At 39.4% G+C, this 23,384-nt stretch overlaps 1 protein-coding gene across 2 annotated transcripts in view; it reads left to right on the top strand.

The window, feature by feature from the left end:
* PPP1R21 (protein phosphatase 1 regulatory subunit 21) overlaps nt 1–23,384 on the top strand; it is a 74,822-nt gene that overhangs the window by 24,431 nt on the left and 27,007 nt on the right. For both annotated transcript variants that reach the window (XM_004029211.5, XM_063695890.1), the window contains exons 9-14: nt 407–556; nt 5,753–5,854; nt 5,945–6,033; nt 9,344–9,480; nt 14,619–14,711; nt 21,284–21,411. In XM_004029211.5, coding sequence (XP_004029260.3) covers nt 407–556; nt 5,753–5,854; nt 5,945–6,033; nt 9,344–9,480; nt 14,619–14,711; nt 21,284–21,411 — 699 coding nt within the window. The remainder of the gene's footprint in view (nt 1–406; nt 557–5,752; nt 5,855–5,944; nt 6,034–9,343; nt 9,481–14,618; nt 14,712–21,283; nt 21,412–23,384) is intronic.

The raw sequence follows: 23,384 nt of genomic DNA, 5'->3' as shown, positions 1-23,384 counted from the left end.
CAGTCATTGCATTTAACTGTTGCTTTATGTGTTTCTCATACATTTATTCAAATGTAGCTTGCTTTTTATTGCATTCATAAGTAACACAGATTTTTGCTATCTCTCTTGTCTGATAACATTAGAACTAAATTATGAGATGCATTAATGTTTTGAGCCATACTTTTTTGTAGGTTGGTAGACCTTATACTTAAGTGGTCTGGGTTAAGTGCAGGAGGTGTATTTGCCAAACTGGTGGCTTTCTAATTTACTTAGATAGGAATATTAAAATTCAAGTGGGAGCAGATGAATTTAAAGTAAGGAATAATCACACTAGGATTCAGATGTTTTCTCCAGATCAGACTCAATAAAGTTCTTTTAGGATAATAATTTGAGAGTTGACCTTAACTGTATATTTTTCATTTTAAAGCTGAAGATGCGAGATATTGCTGGGCAGGCCCTGGCTTTTGTTCAGGATCTTGTGACGGCTCTTCTAAACTTTCATACCTACACAGAACAGAGGATTCAAATTTTTCCTGTTGATTCTGCCATTGACACTATATCTCCATTGAATCAGAAGGTAAATTTAATTCAGGATACATTTTGTTTGCCCTGAACAAAATAGGGAGATATTGTTTGTTTTTAGACCTCTTCTGTGCACCATCCAAGTACTGCAAAGGACATGGAAAAAACCCAAAAGTCATAGTTTTTACTCTCAAAATAAAATATGGCAAAAATAGAGATTCTTAAGAAATTAAATTCTAGGGAAGTGTATTAGTCTGTTTTCACACTGCTGATAAAGACATACCGGAGACTGAGCAATTTACAAAAGAAAGAGGTTTATTAGACTTACAGAGGTTTATTAGACTCCACATGGCTGGGGAGGCCTCACAATCAAGGCAAAGAGGAGCAAGTCATGTGTTTCGTGGATGGTGGCAGGCAAAAAGAGAGCTTGTGGAGGGAAACTCCCATTTTTAAAACCATCAGATCTCGTGAGACCCATTCACTATTGTGAGAACAGCACGGGAAAGACCCACCCCCATCATTCAGTCATCTCCCACTGGGTCCCTCCCATAACGTTTGGGAACTGTGGGAGCTAGAAGATGAGATTTGCATGGGGACATAGAACCAAACCATATCAGGGAGGTTTTTTTTTTTTCTTTTTTTGAGGTGGAGTCTCGCTCTGTTGCCCAGGTTGGAGTGCAGCGGTGTGATCTTGGTTCACTGCAGCCTCTGCTTCGTGGGCTCAAGTGATCCTCCCACCTCAGCCTCCCAACTAGCTGGGACTACAGGCGTGCACCACCACACTGGCTAATTTTTTTTTTCTTTTTTTTCCCTATTTTTAGTAGAGCCAGGGTTTCGCCATGTTGGCCAGGCTGGTCTCCAACTCCTGACCTCAGGTGATCTGCCTGCCTCAGCCTCCCAAAGTGCTGGGATTACAGGTGTAAGCCACTGTGCCTGGCCCTTGGGGAGTTTTTAAAAGACCTCAGTGTGAGCGAGTGAGTGGTATGGCCAGTAAGTGGTATGAGATCACCGGGGAATGGAGGTCACTGTAGGTGGTAATGTCTGGGAAAGATTCTTTGGGGATTTGAATGGGTCTTGAAAAATTAGCAAGGTTTAAATAGGAGGAGAGAAGTGGGATACACTTTTTCCCCAGAAGAGAATGACATGAACAAAATCATGGAGCAGGAAAGCATAGGGAGTGTGGGGGTTGGGAACAGGGTGAGGCATGGGGAGGGAATAATGAGCAAACTGTCTTGGCTGAAATGTGAAGTCCTCAGAAGGGGAGGAATGGAAAGTAAGGTTGAAAAAAAAAATGGCTCCAGGTTCTAAAAGGCCCCTGAGGGCAGGCCAAGACATAGACCTTCACTTTGTTTGTAGGATTGAGGCCTCTATAGCTTTTTGATCGGGGGCGACATAAAAGTGCCATTTTATTGTCGGAAAAATTAATTTGCTGGCATTTCTCTCCCTGATTGTACTCACAGTGTAACTTTCATCACTGGGCATGTTTAGGAGTAAAACAACCTGTGTGGTATAGTTGACCCTTTTCCTTCCTGCTGAGTTATGGAGTAGGAGACACACTGCTTATCCAGTTGAGCTTGGGGGGCATTTTCAGGGTTTGTGAGGTTCAAACAGGGTTTAAATGTCACTTCCTTCAATCCATGTGCCTTTTATGGGCCATTAGATTTTGCTTCTTTCTTTCCCTTTTTTCTCCCCTGCTAATTCTAAAAAACAATTTAAGGTAGCTTACAAAATTTCATTTAACTGAAAAGGATAAAATAAATGTGAGTATATTAGCTGTGTATTGCTATGTAATAAATTACCCCAAAACTTCATAGTTTAAAACAACAAACATTTACTATCTCACAGTTGCTGCGGGTCAAGAATGGAGGGGCTAGTTAGCTGGCTCATGATCTCTCATAAGGTTTCAGTCAGGATGTCACTGGAGCTGGGGGATTTGCATCCCAGGTGGCCGACTTACATGCCTGGTGAGTTAGTGCTAGTAGTTGGCTGGGAACCTCAGTTTCTTATTGCCTGGTTCTTTGAGTGTCCTCATAAATGGCAGCTAACATTTCTCATAGCGAGCGATCTAAGAGCAAGGTGGAAGCCACAGTGCCTTTTGACATAGCCTAGGTAGTCACATATCATCACTTCTTCAGTATCGTATTGGTCACACAGACCAGACCAACCTTGAAACAATGTGAGAGGGTAGTACACAAAACCAAAAATACCAGGAAGTGGAGACAATTGAAACCATCTTAGAAGCTGACTCTCACAGGGTGGAAATTGAGGGAAATTGCTATACATGTGTGCCGTAAGTGCCTCATGATGTGGCAGTCTGAAATATGAGTCATGCCATTCGTCCTACATAACCTGATTCTTATTCCCTGCTTCTTCTGTGCATCATGCAGTATTTTCAAGGTCTGAATAGTGTTTATGTCTGTGGGTCCCCTACGTGCCTATTAGTGCAGCAAAGACTTGGACTCAGTAGTTAGACTTCCTGGGTTCCCAGTCCATTTCTGCCACTTTCTCAGTTATGTCCTCTTGGGAAATATGCTTACTCTCTCTGCGCTTCCGTTTTCTCATCTTTAAAATGGGAGATAGAATACCTGCCTCACAGGTAAGCGTATTTGAGGATTCAATAAGATAATACATGTAAAGCACTAAAAACAGTGCGTGGCATGTAGTACTAGCACCCAATAAAGATTAGCTCTTAGGATCATCATCGTTATGTCTTACACATAGGAAGCCATCATTAGGTGCTTGGCTTTCATCAGTTTTGGTCTGACTCTACACATCTATTGAAGTTTGTAAAAATTAAACATTGGGCCTTTGAAATGTTCTTTAATATCACTGTGGGAAAAAGCTTTCAGAAGACCTGGATAGGGAAGACAGTACTGCAACAGTTTAATGTAGTTATGCTTTCTTTTATACTTCCTGTAATATTAAAAAATATTTTCTGACCAGACACAGTAGCTCACACCTGTAATCCTAGTACTTTGGGAGGCTGAGGCGGGTGGATTGCTTGACCTCAGGAGTTCAAGACCAGCCTGGGCAACATGGTGAAACCCTGTCTCTACAAAAAAAAAAACAAAAATTAGCCAGGTGTGGTGGCTTGTACCTGTAGTCCCAGCTACTTGGTGGGCTGAGGTGGGAGGATCCCTTGAGCCCAGGAGGCAGAGGTTGCAGTGAGCCAAGACTGTGCCACTTAATTCCAGCTTGGGCAACAGAGTGAGACCCTGTCTCAAGAAAAAAAATGTATGTGTGTGTGTGTGTGTGTGTATATATGTGTGTGTGTGTGTGTGTGTGTGTGTCTGTGTGTGTATGTATATATGTATGTGTATATATATGTATAAGTCCATCTTCACGCTGCTGATAAAGACTTGAAAGATGTATCTGAGACTGGGAAGAAAAAGAGATTTAATTGGGCTTGTAGTTCCACATGGCTGGGGAGGCCTCAGAATCATGGCGGGAGGCAAAAGACACTTTTTACATGGCAGCAGCAAGAGAAAAATGAGCAAGAAGCAAAAGTGGAGACCCCTGATAAACCTGTCAGATCTTGTGAGACTTATCCACTATCATGAGACTAGCCCAGGAAAGACTGGCCCCCATGATTCAATTACCTCCCCCTGGACACCTCCCACAACATGTAGGAATTCTGGGAGATACAATTCAGGCTGAGATTTGGGTGGGGACACAGCCAAACCATATCAATATGTTTGAATAGTGTGTGTATGTGTGTGTGTGTGTGTATATATATATATATATATATATATGCTAACCAGTATTGGATAGAATATACTATCCAATACTGGTTATTTGTCCATTATTGGAATTTTATTTTAGCTTGTTGCCATGTTATACCCACATAGTGAGAATCAAATATATTAATCTTAATTTGAGTCATTTCATTACTTTGAATAATTCATGTATTTCTCATTACTTTACCTTTGGTGCTTTGGCCTATAAAAGATCCTATGTGATTTTTCTAATAAGTCTGTGTTATTGAAGGAGATTCAGAAACCATTTGTTAAAAGATGACTGGAGTGTTTAAACTTGTTCATAGCATCATAAAGTAGACCTTTAGACTTGTAAGCTTAGAGTGTATTATATTATACAGCTCTAAAGATTGAAGCCCAAAGAGATTAAGTTACCCAGGGCCATGTGTCTGTGTAGTTTGTAGTGGGTGGGGTCAGTTGAATCACGTTTCTGCAAAATGAGATCTTACATTTCTATACTGAGAAATTGAAATTTGAGCTATTATATAACATTAGATAATTGAGATATTTAATAAATGAAAATAATCTTTTTGCCTATAAATTTTCTAAATGCCTATAGGATTTTTTTCTGAAGCTATTCTTCATACTGAATTAGTCCCTTGTAAATATTAAGGTTATCAGTGACAGTTATAAAAAGTTATTAAGCTGGGCATGTTGGCTCACACCTGTAATCCCAGCACTTTGGGAGGCTGAGGTGGGTGGATCACCTGAGGTCAGGAGTTCGAGACCAGCCTGGCCAACATGGTGAAACCCCGTCTCTACTAAAAATACAAAAATTAGCTGGGCGTAGTGGTGCGCATCTGTAGTCCCAACTACTTGGGAAGCTGAGGCAGGAGAATTGCTTGAGAACCTGGGAGGCAGAGGTTGCAGTGAGCCAAGATCCCACCACTGCACTCCAGCTTGGGGGACAGAGTGAAACTCTGTCTCAAAAAAAAAAAAAAAAAAGGTTTCTATATCCTCATTTTGATAATTACATCCTTGGAATTTGTTAACACCAAATATCGTATACATTAAAAATAAGCTTTCCTCAATAGGCTTGTTTTTTAAAAATTGGGTATATAACACAAAAATTTTTGTCGTACAGTCTTGATTTTCAAATCTTTTTTGTTTGTTTGTTTTTATACTGGGACCTCTATGGAGAAGCAGGTGTTCAGGGAGGCTGACCTGTTGGTCCTAGGTTCTAATGCAGTATTCGCTCCCTATTTCCTCTGATGCCTGGTTATTAATTGTGTCACCCCTCTTCTAGTTCCTTGATTTAGAATGGGATAGGGACTTGGGGGTATCATCTGGGACTATTAGAGGGGAGCATCTGTGTTTAGCTTTTAAACCAAATTTCCAATAAAAGTTTCCAAAACTTGAGCACAGGAGTTTGAGACTGCAGTGAGCCGTTATCAGGTTTACAATTTAGGTTTATAATTTGGTGGGTCCATTTAGAAGTGTGTTGATGTTTGTTATTTTCCAGTGATTTAATTCACAATACTTTCCCTCCTGTTTAGTTCTCACAATACCTTCATGAAAATGCGTCCTATGTCCGCCCTCTTGAGGAAGGAATGCTTCATTTATTTGAAAGTATCACTGAGGATACTGTGACTGTCTTGGTAATTTTCTTCCTTGTTTTACTTCTGGAAACTGGGAGCTCCTCTTTGTCCAGTAGCACTTTTAACCTTGAAATTATTTTTCTTTTCCAGGAGACAACTGTGAAATTGAAAAGTTTTTCAGAACACTTAACCTCCTACATATGTTTTCTTAGGAAGATTCTTCCCTATCAGTTAAAAAGGTAGTTACCCCCGGAGACCAGGGAACTTGGGGAATTGTGGGTGTAACCTGATCTGGCTGGCGTTAATAAAATATTAACATGTGCCTCTTGTGATCTGCCTGACTTTTCTGCTTCACAGTTAATTTGGACTTCCGTGAAAAAGGAAAAGCATGGTTGAGCAGCATTAACTTAAATTTAAGAAAGTTGAATTATAGTCTGTCAGTTATGGATTTTCAGTTGTTCTGTACTGTGGTTACCATTATCATCCCTTTGCAGTTAACACCTAGATGGGTGTTCATAATAGTTTCCTTCTGTGTTAGGATCTATAAATTTTAGGTTTCTTTGAAATGGTGTATTTTCTTATTTTTGTTATTAGTGATTTGTTATAAACTAAAAACCTTATCTACTCTAGCCCTTACAGAATACGTCATTTAGTAACCTTTGATATTCTACTTTAAATATTTCTAGAAGGGCAGAAAAAATAATACGTATTATTAGAAATTTGATAATATTGCTTGTAAGTTTTGATACTTTTGGTTTACAACTACCAAGACACCTATTTCATTTAAATCTTTCCATTGTAAGATTTAGCCCTTTTTTAGAAAAATCAAGGCCGGGCGCAGTGGCTCACGCCTGTAATCCCAGCACTTTGGGAGGCTGAGGTGGGTGGATCACTTGAGGTCAGGAGTTCGAGACCAGCCTGGCCAACTTGGTGAAACCCCACCTCTTCTAAAAATAGAAAAATTAGCCAGGCGTTGTGGTGCATCCCTATAGTCCCAGCTACTTGGGAGGCTGAGGCAGGAGGATCGCTCGAACCCGGGAGGCGGAGGTTGCAGTGAGCCAAGATCGCGCCATTGCACTCTAGCCTAGGCAGCAGAGTGAAACTCCATCTCAAAAAAAAAAAAATCAAAGAACAATACTACTGGAACATGAGAGAAATAATATTTTACAGTAAAATAAAATTTAGAAAATAAGTAGGTTGGCCAAGTGCGGTGGCTCATGCCTGTAGTCCCAGCACTTTGGGAGGCCAAAGAGGGTGGATCACCTGAGGTCAGGAGTTTCAGATCAGCCTTGCCAACATGGCAAAACCCTGTTTCTACTAAAAATACAAAAATTAGCTGGGCGTGGTGGTGCATGCCTGTAGTCCCAGCTACTTGGGAGGCTGAGGCAGGAGAATCACTTGAACCTGGGAGGCGGAGGTTGCAGTGAGCCAAGGTCACATCACTGCACTCCAGCCTGGGCAACAGAGTGAGACTCCGTCTTAAAAAAAAAAAAAGGTTAATTACTTACAGATAGTGAAAATAGGCCAGGCATGGTGGCACATGCCTGTAATCCCAATACCTTGTGAGGTCGAGGCGGGAAGATCACTTGAGGCCAGGAATTCGAGAACAGCCTGGGCAGCATAGGGAGACCTGTCTCTACTGAAAATAAAAAGAAAACTAGCTGGAGGTGGTGGCCTGTGCCTGTAGTCCTAGCTACTTAGGAGGCTGAGATGGAAGAATCACTTGAGCCCAAGAGTTTGAGGCTGCAGTGAGCTGTTACTGCAGCCTGGGTGATAGAGTCCCTGTCTCTTAAAAAAAAAAAAAAGAAAAGAATATATAAGTAATTATATCAGCCTGGGTGATAGAGTCCCTGTCTCTTAAAAAAAAAAAAAGAATATATAAGTAATTATATCATAAGTCCTTGTAAAACTAAAGTAGTAAGTTTAGCATTTAAGAAATATACAATTTTATTATTAAAAAAATTAATATATATTAAGAGACATCTTCTTTCCTAATTCTAACCTTACAAGGTATTTCAGTAACAAAATTCTGTGATTTGTGCATATGATAGGATATTAGGAAATACTGGGAATCAGATAATTATGGCTTAAACTAATTATTATGAACTAATAGTTTTATTTTAGATCGTTATATGTTATAGTTCTGTATAAAGATTTTTTGAAAATCGACTCTAGAAGTTTAACATTAAAGTTGAATGTAACTTTGATTTGGCTTATGTTTAAGAAGAATCTGTTTAAGAACCATTGCACAAGTATTTACTACTTGAAAGAGTTATGAATTTTATCTTGCTTCATTTTTTCCATGATTATGTTTTGTAAAACACTGGATGAATTCTTTCTTAGGGTAAGATTTCTACTTTTGGAATGTTCTGTCCCATATGCTTTCAGCCCTGCTTCATGAGTTATTAATATTTTTCAGCAATTTTGGGAGCATTGGTTTAAATACCACTTTAATTGACAAGATGACCTGTTGTTTAGTAGTAAATGGGCTTAGAATGGAATGAAGCTGTCTGCTATAAATAAAGTAGAAGAGAAGTTGCAATGGAGAGAGAATGGAAATGATTATGATTCCTATGCTACCTTTTCTGGCTTTGTCTAAAAACCTTTTTTTTTGCTTGATTACCTCCACATTTTAAAATGAATAGTTAAGACACTACATTTTTAAAAAACCTTGTAATTAAGTTTTCCCAAGTAACTATTTAAAATTAAAAATGGTAAAATGCATTTTATGAATGTTAAGCGTTTACTTTTAAATTTGAGCCTCTAGATTGTAAATCTGTTTGGCTTTGGAAAAACTGTGTACTGGAAAAGATTTTCTAGATTCTCTTGCTGGTGTCAGTGTTAATAATACCAGTTCCTGTTTAATTCATTTTCTTTAGGAATTTAGTCTGTGAAAATTTTTTCCTGTAAATATTTTAATGATTTTTTAACATTTAGAATATTTAAAAATATGGCCGGGCGTGGTGGTTCATGCCTGTAATCCCAGCACTTTGGGAAGCTGAGGCAGGCGGATCACCCGAGGTCAGGAGTTCGAGACCAGCCTGACCAACACAGTGAAACCTTGTCTCTACTGAAAGTACAAAAATTAGCCGGGCGTGGTGGTGGGTGCCTGTAATCCCAGCAACTCAGGAGGCCGAGGCACGAGAATGGCTTGAACCTGGGATGCGGAGGTTACAGTGAGCCGAGATTGCGCCACTGTACTCGAACCTGGCGACACAGGTTTGACACAGTTTGAGAGACTCCGTCTCAAACAAAAAAGAAAAAGAAAATTAGAAATATTCTAATGTTTTGTGTTGCTCTCAGGATGGAAAGATAATGGACATATGCCTTTATCTGTTATTCCATTTAATCATCTTTTATTCCATTGGTATTTGCAGCAAGCAGTGTATGTATCATGATGTAAAAAAATGGAGCCATGCAAATGAGATCAAAATCTTTTTTCTGCAATATCTCTCTTTGGATATAGTTATTTGAGAACTTGGTTGGCTGCTAATAGCTAACTGAAAATCCTTTGGGATGCTCACTTCTTAAAAATCTGCCTATTCCTAGTTTAGAAGAAGAATGTGAATCCTCTCTTTGCACATCTGCGTTAAGAGCCAGGAATCTAGAGCTGTCCCAGGACATGAAAAAAATGACAGCTGTGTTTGAGAAGCTGCAGACTTACATAGCTCTTCTTGCCTTGCCAAGTAAGTATGTTTGTTGCTTAGGGGTCAACTTCAAGGACTTAAGAGTACAAGAAGCTGGAAAAGGGAGATGGTTTAGCTAAGTAGAGCGAGAGGAGCATAGGATCTGGCATCAGGAAAACTTGAATTCAAATTCTCTAGCCCCTATACATTTATGACCTTGGGCAAAGCTCTTGACCTCTCTGGACTTCTGGTTTTCTATTTATATAATGGAGTTAAATGTTGTGATTATTGAGTTAAATTAAGAACGTATGGCCAGGCTGCGTGACTCACACCTGTCATCCCAGCACGTTGGGAGGCTGAGGTGGGAGGATTGCTTGAGGTCAGGAGTTCAAGACCATCCTGGGCAGCACAGGGAGAGCCCATCTCTACAAAAAATTTAAAAATTATCCAGATGTGGCAGCACTTCCCTGTAGTCCCAGCTACTCTGGAGGCTGAGGTGAGAGGATCACTTGAGCCAAGGAGGTTAAGGCTGCAGTGAGCTATGATCACACCACTGCACTCCAGCCTGGGTGACAAAGCAACACTGCTTCTGAAATAAATAAGTAATAAAAATAAATTATGTAAAATATCAGGCATTGAGCATGCATTAAATATTAATTCCTTTCCCTTCCTTCCTGTTTTTTGTATGGAAAGGAACAAATCATAAGAATTTGTAGCAGCTTTCCAACGAGTAGCATAGGGGAGCTTTAGTAGTAAAAATGCCATTTGTTCCCCTTTGGCCTAACTTCAAAAAAAGTATTTTCAGGGCCGGGCGCGGTGACTCACACCTATAATCCCAGCACTTTGGGAGGCTGAGGTGGGCAGATCACCTGAGGTTGGAAGTTCGAGACCAGCCTGACCAACATGGAGAAACCTCATCTCTACTAAAAATACAAAATTAGCTGGGTGTGGTGGTGCGTGCCTGTAATCCCAGCTACTCGGGAGGCTGAGGCAGGAGAATTGCGTGAGCCTGGGAGGCAGAGGATGCAGTGAGCTGAGATCGTGCCATTGCACTCCAGCCTGGGCAGCAATAGCGAAACTGTCTCAAAAAAAAAAAAAAAGTATTTTCGGATAACTGAATGGACCTCATTTTAAATGACATTTTTAAGAATGCCGTAATTTTTCTGGTACTATGGTTTTTTTTAACAGCATTATTGTGGTATAATTTATATACCATACAATGTATTAATTAAAGTTTACAATTCAGTGGTTTTTAGTATATTCACAGGAATGTGCATTGTCACTGCAGTAAATTTTGGAACACTTTTATCACCCAAAGAAGAAACCCTGTGTATTTTAGCTATTGCCCTCCTATTCCCCTGTTCCACCCCTCCCTAGCCCGTAAACCCTAGTAATTTACATTCTGGCTATATAGTTGCCAATTCTACCCATTTCATTTAAATGGAATAATATGGTATATGGTCTTTTCTGACTTCTTTCACTTAGCATCATGCTTTTTAAGATTCATAAAAGCTGTAGCATGTATCAGTACTCAATTTTTATTGCAGAATGATATTGTATTTTATGGATGTATCACATTTTACTTACCCGTTTGTCATGTAGTGGACATTTGGGTTGTTTCTACCTTTTGGCTATTACAAATAATGATGCTATTGACATTCATGTACAAGTTTCTTTGTGGACATCTCTTTTCATTTCTTTGGGGTGTATACCTAGGAATGGAATTCCTGGGTCATGTGGCAACTCTGCTTAACTGTTTGAGGAGCTGCTGGAGTGTTTTACAAAGTGCTGTACCATTTTACATTCCTACTAGCAGTGTATGAGGGTTCTAATTTCTCCACATCCTCTTCAGTGTTATTACTTGGTTTTTTGATTTTAGCTATTCTGGTGGGTATTAACTGGTATCTCATTGTAGTTTTTACTTGCATTTTCCTGATTGCGAGTGATGTTGACTATCTTTTAATGTACTTATTGGCCATTTGTATATCTTCTTGGAGAAATATTTATTGAGATCTTTTCTCCATTTTTCAGTTAGGTTGTCTGTTTATTATTGAGTTGTAAGAGTTCTTTATGTATTATACATACAAGTCACTTATTGGATATATGATTTGCAATATTTTCTTCCATTTTATAGGTTGTCTTTTAACTTTCTTGATAGTGTCCTTTGAGGAACAAAAATGTTCAATTTTGATGAAGTCCAGTTTCCCATTTTTGTTGTTGTTGTTGCTGATGCTTTTGATGTCATATCTAAGAATCTGCTGTCAAATCTGAGGTTATGAAGACTTACCCTATGTTTTCTTCTAAGTGTTTTATAGTTTTAACTCTTACTTACACTTAGGTTTATGATTAATTTTGAATTAATTTTTTTTTTTTTTTTTTTTTAGACAGAGTCTCACTCTATCACCCAGTCTGGAGTGCAGTGTCACACTCTCAGCTCGCTGCAAACTGCCTCCCGGATTTAAGTGATCTGCTTCAGCCTCTCGAGTAGCTGGGACTACGGGTGTGCGCCACTGCACTTGGCTAATTTTTGCGTTTTTTAGTAGAGATGGGGGTCTCAACCATGTTGGCCAGGCTGGTCTCGAACTCCTAGCCTCAGGTGATCTGCCCATCTCGGCCTCCCAAAATGCTGGGATTACAGGCATAAGCCACCACACCCAACCTCATTTTAATTTTTGTATATGGTGCCTGTGCCTATGCAGTTGTCCCTGCACCATTTGCTGAAAAGCCTATTCTTTCCTTATTGAATGGTCTGGGTACCCTTGTGGAGAATCAGTTGACTGTAGATATATGGATTTATTTCTGGATTCTCAGGTCTATTTCATTGATCTGTCCACACCAGTACCATAATATCTTGATGATTGTTGCTTTATAGCAAATTTTGAGATCAGGAAGCGTGAGCCCTCCTACTTTGTTTTTTTTTTTTTTCAAGATTGTTTTGGTTATTTGAGGTCCCTTGCAATCCCGTATGAATTTTAGAATCAGCTTGTGTTGATGTCTACAAAGAAGTCAGTTGGGATTCTGATAGGGATTGCATTGAACTTGTAGATCATTTTGGAGAGGGTTTTGAGTTGAATTGTGTCCCCCCAAATAATATGTGAAATTCTAACTGTCAGTACCTGTATGTGTGATCTCCTGTGGAGATGGGATCTCTGCAGATGTCATCAAATTAAGATGAGGTCATACTGGATTAAAGAGAGTCCTAAATCCAATGAATGGGATCCTTATAAGGAGAGAGAGATTTCGAGACAAGAGACACACAGAATCTGGAGACAGAGACACAAGGGGGAAGGCCATATGAAGACAGATGCAGGGATTGGAGTTATGCTGCCACAGGCAAGTAACACCTAGGGCCAACAGAAGCTGGAAGAGGCAAGGAAGAATTCTCCCTTAGGGCCTTTGGGGAGAGTGTGAACCTGCCAACACCTTGATTTTGGACTTCTGGCCTCTAGAACTGTGAGAAAATAAATTTCTGTTGTGTTAAGCCACCTTGTTTGTGGTACTTCATTACAGCAGCACTAGGAAATTAATACAGGGAGTATTGCCATCTAAGCTTAGTCATCTGATTCATGAACATAGTATGTTTTTCCATTTATGTAGCTCTTTAATTTCTTTAAACACATCTTCTAGTTTTTAGCATGTAAGTTTTGTGCCATGATGTTGCTTCTCAAGGATTCAGCCTTGGGCATGCACACAGTCACCCTGGGATGACGATGGTGTCAGGGCTCTCCTTCACTGTCTCTTTCGCTGATCACACCCAGGTTTAAGCTCCGCTGATTGCTGATTGATTGCTCTCATTTTCAAAATGTCGTGGGGCATCTGCTCTCATTTTCAAAATGTCGTGGGGCATCAATTGTCTATTCAGAGAATCAATTCAGTTTGGGCTCTTTTACGGGTATTGTTATAGACCTAGTGTACACCTAGCAGGTAGAGTTTTTTGAGATCAGTGTTTGGGCTTCATTCTGACCCCAGGAGGGCTCTTCTTAGCTATTTCTGTTTCGTGTTCTCTCTGGTAAACCAGGCAGCCCACAGTTTAACTTATATCGCTAATCTACCAATTTCTTCTTCATTGCTTTTACCACAGCCATAATTTTTTAGAGTACACCCTTAGGCTTGAACTTCTCCACACTGTATTACAAATTAGGTCAGTTCCTTAAGAAGAGATTAAGAGCTCTTGTTTTAAGGCTTGCTTATCTCCTGGGCTAAATCTCTGTGGGCTAGGGACAGTGGTCATACTTTTCTCTAAGTGACACCCCCTTGTTAGAAACTGAGCACTTAGTGGAGGGGGTAGGCAGCAGCCCCCGGTCTTCTTGGTCTGCCTCTTTCAGGGTGGAACTCCTGTTGATGAGCTGGGGCAAGGGTGATCAGGGCCCCACTTTTCTTGGCAGCACCATGCCCAAGGTAGAGCCTCCATCTTAGGATTAGGGGCTGGGTGAAAGAAGGGGAACGTTCCCCACCTCTGTCCACACTTGCTCAGAATTTAGCTTCGGCAACAGGTAGCTGGGAGCAAGAGGAGAAATCCAGACCTCTTTAGGAGTTGGGAGAGACGAAGTCCCGTGTTCTTGGCTATACCTATTGGGAATGGAATTTCTGTCTCCCTGAGCTGTGGGAGGGAGTTAGTGATTCTTGGTTTAAATACCATAGCCTCTCACTGTTATTACTGAGTTGTTACAGATTTTCTTGAGTAAATCATGTGCTGTGTTGCCCTTAGAACCGTCTCCAGAGACTTTAAGTGATTGTCCTTTTTGCAAATTTTACCAGTTTTGCAGAGGGCAAACAGGTCCACAGAGCTCCTCATGCTGACATGGCAGAAGCAGAACTCTGTGATATTTGGGTAAGAGTGTTTTAGCGATGTTCAGCAAATAATGTGTAGGGAATGAAAAATGCATTATATAATAACAAGGTAAACATTCACAAAGACTTGCGTTTTACAAAGAATCATGACAGACTTAATCCTGCTTAACAACTGAATTTTGTTTCTCAACCATTAAAAAATACTTGTGGACATAGGAGATGCAAATCATTTAGATGTGCTTATGTGTATCACCATTATGTCTGAATGTATTTGCCAAGATTTTAAGAGCCATTATTTCTAGCACATTACAACCAATCTTTATTCTCTATCTTCCCAAAAGTAGAGGGATACAATGGGCAGTCCATTTTTCAGGAAAATGCTTAGATTTGTGATTTTGATTTCCTAGGTACAGAGCCAGATGGACTCCTTCGGACAAACTACAGTTCTGTGTTAACAAATGTTGGTGCTGCTCTGCATGGATTTCATGACGTTATGAAAGGTAGGCCTTGAAAAAGAACGTAAGCTTAAAACCTTTGCCCCACTTTCTTCGATCTGCCTGAATAAGATTTAAACAAACACTGCCAAGGGTAATAGACCCCAGATAAAGTCTTATTAGCATTTGGCTTATGTTGAGTGCACAGCTCACTGCTTTCTGCTTTTCCCATCTGTTTTATTTCTGGAGGTAAACAAAGTGCTGAAGAGAAATCCTTGTGTACAGTCCTTGTGTACAGTACTGTAGCCAGAAATGCGTTACACTGACTTCAGGCAGGTGTGTGAATTGTACAAAACCAGACATGCTATTCACAGGCCTTTTGCAAAATACGTTGAGCTTCTTAGAGCCCAAGCACAAAGGAATTGAGGAAACCAAGGCTTCAGGTCCCCAGAAGGAATACACTAACTTTCCACCATCCTGTGCATTTTAATGTTTTAAATGCCTTTTAAAGTCCTGTCTTGTTGGGCATAGCCTTAAGAAATGAAAGTCTGGTTTTGCATTTTGGTCAGTTTTCAATTGCTTCTGTGCTCCTAAAAATGTAGTCTGCTGAAGGGCCAAGGGGAACCTTTTAAAGCATTTCATATGCTTCTTAGCGTGTGATTCTGAGTCCTGACTAATCTACAACTTTGCAATTGCTTCTAGGTTTTTTTCCCCTTTCTTTTCCTTTTAGAGACTGTTGGGGTAGGGAAAGCAGGGGAAGGAGGAGAGGGGCAGGAGCAATCTATTAAGGACTATTGGAAATAGTCCACGTTCCTGGATGATTCATTGTTTTTAGTTAACAATTAGTGACCAATTACTAATTGCACAGAGAATAATTTTTAAAAACCTAAAGCTGTGTTTCATAACATGGATAAGAGGGATATATTGGGGGACCTAATCTGTGGCACTGGGATTCATTCTTAGTCTCAGCAGTGTTACCAAGCACCAGTTTACCATTCAGTCTAGAGTATGGGCCTTTCTGTGGCTTGTATTCAATTATAAGGAACTTTATAATTTTTTTTGAGGTTCAGTTTCGCTTTATTGCCCAGGCTGGAGTGCAGTGGTGTGATCTCCGCTCACTGCAGCCTTTGCCTCCTGGGTTCAAGTGATTCTTCTGCCTCAGCCTCCCAAGTAGCTGGGATTACAGGTACACACCACCATGCCTGGCTAATTTTTGTATTTTTAGTAGAGATGGGGTTTCGCCATGTTGGCCAGGCTGGTCTTGAACTCCTGACATCAGGTGACCCACCTGCTGTGGCCTCCCAAAGTGCTGGGACTACAGGCATGAGCCACTGGGCCTGGCCCCAATTATAAGGAACTTTGAAAGTCACTGTACTTACAGAATTAGCCTTGGTTTCAGAAATCACAACTTGGATAGGCAGTATGGGTGGCAGTTAACAATATTCAACTCCAGTCCTGCAGAATTTAGTTTGGTCTATAGAAAAATCCAAGAGATGGTGCTTTTTTCCTGTGCGGCTTTTGGTTTGAGGAGCTAAGACTTAGTCGTAGTCCTCTCTTCCAGAACTTTACTTAACCTAGAACCAGGTTGAAACCACAAGTACCTCTGTGGCTACAGGTTTTTTAGTTTTGTTTTAAAATTTTTCCTCTGCTGGCTGGGTGCAATAGCTGACGCTTATAATCCCAGCATTTTGGAAAGCTGAGTGGGAAGATCACTTGAGCCCAAGAATTTGAGACTAGCCTGGGCAACATAGGGAGACCCTGTCTCTACAAAATGAAACAATAAAATAAAAAAAAAATAAATTTTCTTATGCTAATACAGGTTAAGCATTCTTAATACGGTAATCTGAAATCCAAAATGCTTCAAAATCTTAAGCTTTTCAAGTGCCATCATGACACCATAAGTGGAAAATTCCACACTTGCCCTCACGTGACATGATAAAGTTGCAGTCAAAACTTAGTTTCATGCACAAAATTATTAAAAGTATCGTACAAAATTACCTTCAGGCTATATGTATAAGGTATATATGAAACATAAATGAATTTCTTATTTAGACTTGGATCCTGTCCCCAAGATACCTTCTTATGTATATGCAAATATTCCAAAATCTGAAGAAATCTGAAGTCCAAAACACTGCTGGTCCTAAGCTTTTTGGATAAGGGATTCTTAATCTGTTGGTTGATAGGTTGGTCTCAGTGTAAACAGAGGGATTTATAAAAATATGTATCCTACATGGAATTAAAACAGGAGTGACTCAATTATTTAACAAGTGGCATTTTGTTTTGTAAAAGAGGAGTATATGTAAAGTCACCTCCAAATGTTAAAGGAGCTAAGAAACCAAAGAAGGAGGCAGACAAATCCACTTTGTTGGTATAGGGTGATTTATTGGGGTATCTTATAGACAGAAGAATGGTCTTGGGGCAGTCATAAGACAGGAAGGTCTTAGTACTGCAACCTACCAGACCCAGAGCTTGTATCTTGAGGGAAAAGTACATGTGCTCTGGAAGGAATGTGTAAGTGGGTATAGCATCACAGCCTATGATTTTTTATAACAGTATCAAGGGTTGTTTTGAAGGAAACTTATTGTGAATACATGTTTTTATATAAAGAGTAATATATCAACTAGACATTTTGGAGGTATTCCCAGATTCAGGGTCAGCCAGAAGTTACATGGCAGATTAGAATTTAAAATAAAGACACTGTAATTTTTTTTTTTTTAGGATGTCTACTTTATTCTAAAGTGACTATAGTCTGTAGTTGTAATTATGAAAATATATAGACCAATGTTTCCCAAAGTTTAGTGTGTATACACATCATCAGATGACTTTTTTTCCCCCCAACTTTTAAGTTCAGGGGTAAATGTGCAGGATGTGCAGGTTTGTTACATAGTTAAATGTGTGCCATAGTGATTAGCTGCACAGATCATCCCATCAGCTAGATAGTAAGCCCAGCATCCATTTGCCATTCTTCCTGATGCTATCCCTCCTCCCATCCCCCACCCTCCATCAGGCTCCAGTGTGTCTTGTTCCTTGGCATGTGTCCATGTGTTCTCATCATTCAGCTTCCATTGACAAGTGAGAACATGCAGTATTTGATTTTCTGTTTCTGTGTTAGTTTGCTGAAGATAATGGCTTCTGGCTCCATCCATGTACCTGCAAAGGACATGATCTCGTTCCTTTTTATGGCTGCATAGTGTTCTATGACGTATACGTACTACATTTTCTATAAAATAAAGATACTTTTTTTTCCTTTTTTTTTTTTTTTTTTTGAGACAAGTCTCACTCTGTCACCCAGGCTGGAGTGCAGTGCAACCTTTGCCTCCCAGGTTCAAACGATTCTCCTGCCTCAGCCTCCTGAGTAGCTGGAACTACAGGTGTGCGTCACCATGCTGGCTAATTTTTTTGTATTTTAAATAGAGACAGGGTTTCGCCATGTTGGCCAGGCTGGTCTCGAACTCCTGACCTCAAGTGATCCACCTGCCTCGGCCTCTCAAAGTTTTGGGATTATAGGCGTGAGCCACTGCACCTGGCCCAATGTCAAAATCCTAAAATTCACAGGAAACCATAAAAGGGGCCTGAATAGCCAAAGCAAACAGCACAAAGCATAAAGCTAGAGGCATCACGTTAACTGACTTGTACTGCTTTATAAGCTCATTTAGCAAAGTAGTGCACATAGTATTTTACCCTTCTCTGCCCTGTTCCTTGTAATGCACAATGAGAAACAGAACAGAGTATACATTGTTCCAACCCAGAGTGCTGGGATTACAAGCGTGAGGTACCGCGCCTGGCCAAGAGTGTCTTTATTTTAAATGCTAATCCACCATGTAACTTCTGACTAACCCTGAGTCTGGGAATGCCTCCAAAATGTCAATTTAGCATATTACTCTTTCTTATTTTTAATTTTTTAAATTTCTTTTTTATAGAGGTGGGGTCCTTCTATATTTCCCAGGCTGGTCTCAAACTCCTGGACTCAAGTGATCCTTCTGCTTCGGTCTCCCAAAGTGCTGGGATTACATGCATGAACTACCGTGCCCAGCCTAATGTATTACTCTTTATATAGGAATACCTATTCACTGTAAGATTCCTTCAAAACAAACTTTGACGCTATAACAAAAATCATAGGCTGTGACTCCTGTAGCCACCCACACATTCCTTTCAGAACACACATACTTTTTCCCCAAGATATAAGCCCTGCGTTTGGGGGTTTGCCATGCAGAGATCTGTTTTGCAGCCACCCAAGACCATGCTTGTGTCTGTAAGTTCCTCCTAATAAATCATCCTATACCAATAAACTGGATTTGCCTGCTTCCTTCTTTGATTTGTTGCCTCCTTCAGCATTGGGGGTCGTGTTGCAAATACAGCCTTTTCAAGGAACATATTCTAAGTGAGAATTGTTTGATCTTTAGTCTCAGAGGTCTGAAGTTGGTAGACTCATGGGAAACATAAAAGGAAAAATAAATCTATGGTCTAAGTCACATGATTCTTTTGTACATTTTGGAGTTAAAATTTAATGTCAAGAAACACTCTAAATAATTAAAATCTTTGGACTAAATAAAGAATAAACTTTTTTTTTTTTTTTTTTTTCTGGACTGATTCTTGCTCTGTTGCCCAGGCTGGACTGCAGTGGCATGATCTTGGCTCACTGCAACCTCCCACTCTTGGGTTTAAGCAATTCTTATGCCTCTAGCACCTGAGTAGCTGGGATTACAGGCACATGCCACTACACCCAGCAATTTTTGTATTTTTAGTAGACACGGGGTTTCGCCATGTTAGCCAGACTGGTCTTGAACTCCTGGCCTCCAGTGATCTGCCCACGTCGGTCTCCCAAAGTGCTATATTACAGGCCTGAGCCACTGCATCCTGCCAAGAGTAAATATTTTGATTGTGAGAATGACTATAATCAAGCTACAATAGCATTGTTCTTAGTATTGTACTTTTTTCATGAGTACCTCAATTACCATCAACCAAGATTGCTTACCAACCAAATTGTATTATTATAACATTGTATATACTTCCAGTAAAATATTGAGTAAAACTGTCTGTGATGTGTAGAAAGAAAATGTCTGTTAGGGATGAGCAAGTTCAGTATACAAAAAGCATTCAGTACTTATAGACTGTTGGTGGGAATGTAAATTAGTTCAACCCCTATGGAAAGCAGTATGGAGATTTCTCTCATTTTTAGAGTTCTGAAAATAGAATTACCATTCGACCCAGCAATACCCACTACTGGGTATTAACAATCCCACTACTATGTTCACCATTTGGGTGATGGGCTCAATAGAAGCCCAAACCCCAGTATTGCACAATATGCCCGCATAACAAACCTGCACATAAACTCCCTGCCTCTAAGATAAAATGTAAAAAAAAACCAAAAAGCATTCAGCATCCTAATTGAATTTTTATACACTTGGACATCTCATGACTATGTTGAGCATAATCATTTCTTTTCAAAAATATATTGAATGTAATAGTAATTTGCCAGTTGATTGGTTCCTTTTCTGTGACAACTGTACCATAGTAATATAATATGTTAACAGTAGGAAAAACTGGCTAAAGGGTGTAATGAAACTCCATAACTTTTCTGTAAGTCTAAAACTATCCTAAATCAAAGACGTATTTATACAAGTGTATATAAATATAGGAATATATTAATAATTTTTAAATTCCCTAGTTTTAAAATGTTAGTGAAAATAATCTCATTCATGGACCATAGTAATTTTGAGTTAAAACATCATGATCACTTCAGGTTAAATCTCAAATACTATTTCTTTTCAAATAGTCTTATTTCCTCCATTAATTATCTATAGTCTAAAACAATCAACAAAATTTCTTGATTCTAAATTAATGAAATTGTTTGTACAGAATTGCTATAAAAATTTTCATGTTTTGTGATTGACATATATAAATATATATAATTGTATATATTAACTAATATATACAATTGTATATACTATATATAATTGTATTATATATAGTTTTATATATTATATTAATATATACAATTATGTATAATATAATTAACACATATGTGTATATATGTATACCTCTTCTATGCTTTCCTAACCACAGGCCTTTATTGTAGTATTCTTGGACTGGAGACAGTTGCATAGGAAGTCAGGCACTGGAGTGTCCAATCCGTATTTGGCTGTGCAGATATTTCTCATTGCTAGTTAGGGTGCGCACTAGAAAACTAGCTATAGCCCAGTAAGGATTGTGAGACAGTGTGGTTGTGTTGGCTATTCCTTTCCAGCCTGGTGGGTTGTTTATATAAATACAAGATAATTTCTCCTTAATGCCTGTTACACTATCAAAACAGTGGTTTTTAACTGGTAAATAGTGGTTTTTAACTGGTAAATACAGGATCATTTACCCAATGTTAGAATTAATACTCCAATGAGGAAATCTTGGTGGCTGTAGTAAAGATAGCCAAGATGGTGTTCAGAGATCCTTACTTCTCTCTGTTCTTTCCATGTAGATTTGTGACCTAATTGATATTCAGTGCAATCCTGAAACTTGAGACCATTCTTTGTCAAATTTACTTTATAAATTTAGAAGAATAGATAGGAGAAGTGAATGGGCTGGTTATCTGTATGTGACTTATATATAGATAATAATGAATTTTCATGTAATTGCTTTTCTAGATATTTCCAAACATTATAGTCAAAAAGCTACAATAGAGCATGAACTTCCAACAGCAACACAGAAGCTGATAACAACTAATGACTGTATCCTGTCGTCAGTAGTGGCATTAACAAATGGAGCAGGAAAGGTAATTCTCTTCTGGCGTATATTGATGTTAAAACTCTTAAATATGTGCTTTTTTTCTGAGGGACATAGGAAAATGGATCTGTAAAAGGATTTTGTAATATAAGGGTTTACTGTAAAATAAAGTTGTCTCCCTTTCCTCTGCTTCCTACCCAGTATTTACTCTGACTTACTATTTTAAGAGAGGGATCTGTCACTATGTTGCCAGGCTTGACTCAAACTCCTGGACTCAGGGGAGTCTCCTGGGTGGCGGGGACTATAGGCACATGCACTGCATGCTGCTTTCCTACCTAATGTTTAAAGCAATGTGACAGTGACTGTTTAGCATTTGTCTTGGGTGTGTAGATCACTCCCTGTTTATGTTTTAATGCAATATTGGATGATTAGAAGATTCTAGGTAGTCTCAATATAGATCCTTTTGTATATGAAGGGTCTGCCATATAGAACACTGGGAACATACAAAAAAAGAAAACAAACCCACCACAATATACGTTCCATTAATATTTTGGGTTTTTTCCTTCTAGTGTTTTTGTATGTTTCTTTTTTGGTAATACTTGTGATAATACTACCTCTGTGGTTTTGTATCTAAACAAGTACTTTAAAGTGACTTCAATATGTGTCTTTTCGTTGAACCTTTAATAGTAGGTCATGATCGTCTGGATCATTAAATACTTAATTTTCACTATAAACTAACTAAAGTGCAGTTTCTTTAAGAATCCTTTGATAAGCCAGGTGCTGTGGCTCACACCTGTAATCCCAGCACTTCAAGAGGCTGAGGCGAGAGTATTGCTTGAGCCCAGGAGTTCAAGACCAGCCTCGGCAACATGTCAAGACCTCATCCCTACAAAATTAAAAAATTAGCCAGGCATGGTGATGTGCGTCTGTGGTCCCAGCTACTTGGGAGGCTGAGGTAGGAGGATTGCTTGAGCCCAGGAGGTTGAGGCTGCAGTGAGCCGTGTGTGAGCCCCTGCACCCTATCCTGGGTGACAGAGCAAGACCCTATCTCAAAAAAAAAAAAAAAAAAAAAGAATGTTTTGATCATGGATATTCCTGTTTCAGCAGAAGTTATATTCTCAGAGTGTGCGTTCATGTGGCTGTCATCAACAACTTTAATGATTAAGATTTTTCTGAGAACATCCTACATGTATAAAACCAAAAGGACTGTATTCAGAACTATCTTAGCCCATTTATTGCAGCAGACTCAGCATGACTTCCAAAGGAAATGCTTATCTCTGTGTCTGTCTTTATATACTATTCTGCTTCTGACAGGTTAACCATAATAGGAACAAATATTCTTCAAGTGATTTGCAGTAGTCAGAAATGATCATAGATCATGTTAGACATTTCAGTGTCATATTTCCAAAGTTGGACTGGCTTTGTGACCACTTGCTATAGCTTGGGGTCACGATTAAAACGTGTTATCTTTAGGTTCTGTCAGCTTACAGATCTATGTGCAAAGGATTCCTGAGCCAGAGGACCATCCCCACTGCCTCCCCTTTCACCTCCTTCATCCACGGCATGCCAGATGCTTTTGGAGGATAATCCTAACTGATTCAGTTAAGAAAAATTTTGAAAAGAGAGAATGTTGGTATTTTATGAGTCTCTGTATTTGCCAACTTTTTTTTTTTTTTTTGAGACGGAGTCTTGCTCTGTTGCCCAGGTTGGAGTGCAGTGGCATGATCTCAGCTCACTGCAAGCTCCACCTCCCAGGTTCACACCATTCTGCCGCCTCAGCCTCCCGAGTAGCTGGGACTAAAGGCGCCCGCCACCATGCCTGGCTAATTTTGTTTTTGTATTTTTAGTAGAGACGGGATTTCACCATGTTAGTCAGGATGGTCTCAATCTCCTGAGAACTCTGAAATAATTAAATACTTGCATACGTCAGAGTTTATTTTAGCTTTACTTTGCCTGAAACCGTAAAATGTCATCTCAAGGAAAGATATCTGATCTTCACTCTGGAATTTTAATAAATGGTTT

Source organism: Gorilla gorilla, chromosome 12 (genome assembly GCF_029281585.2).
Source record: "Gorilla gorilla gorilla isolate KB3781 chromosome 12, NHGRI_mGorGor1-v2.1_pri, whole genome shotgun sequence".
NCBI classification, from domain to species: domain Eukaryota; kingdom Metazoa; phylum Chordata; class Mammalia; order Primates; family Hominidae; genus Gorilla; species Gorilla gorilla.
The sequence above is the reverse complement of the archived record's forward strand: the minus strand, read 5'-3'. Positions and strand labels throughout refer to the sequence as shown.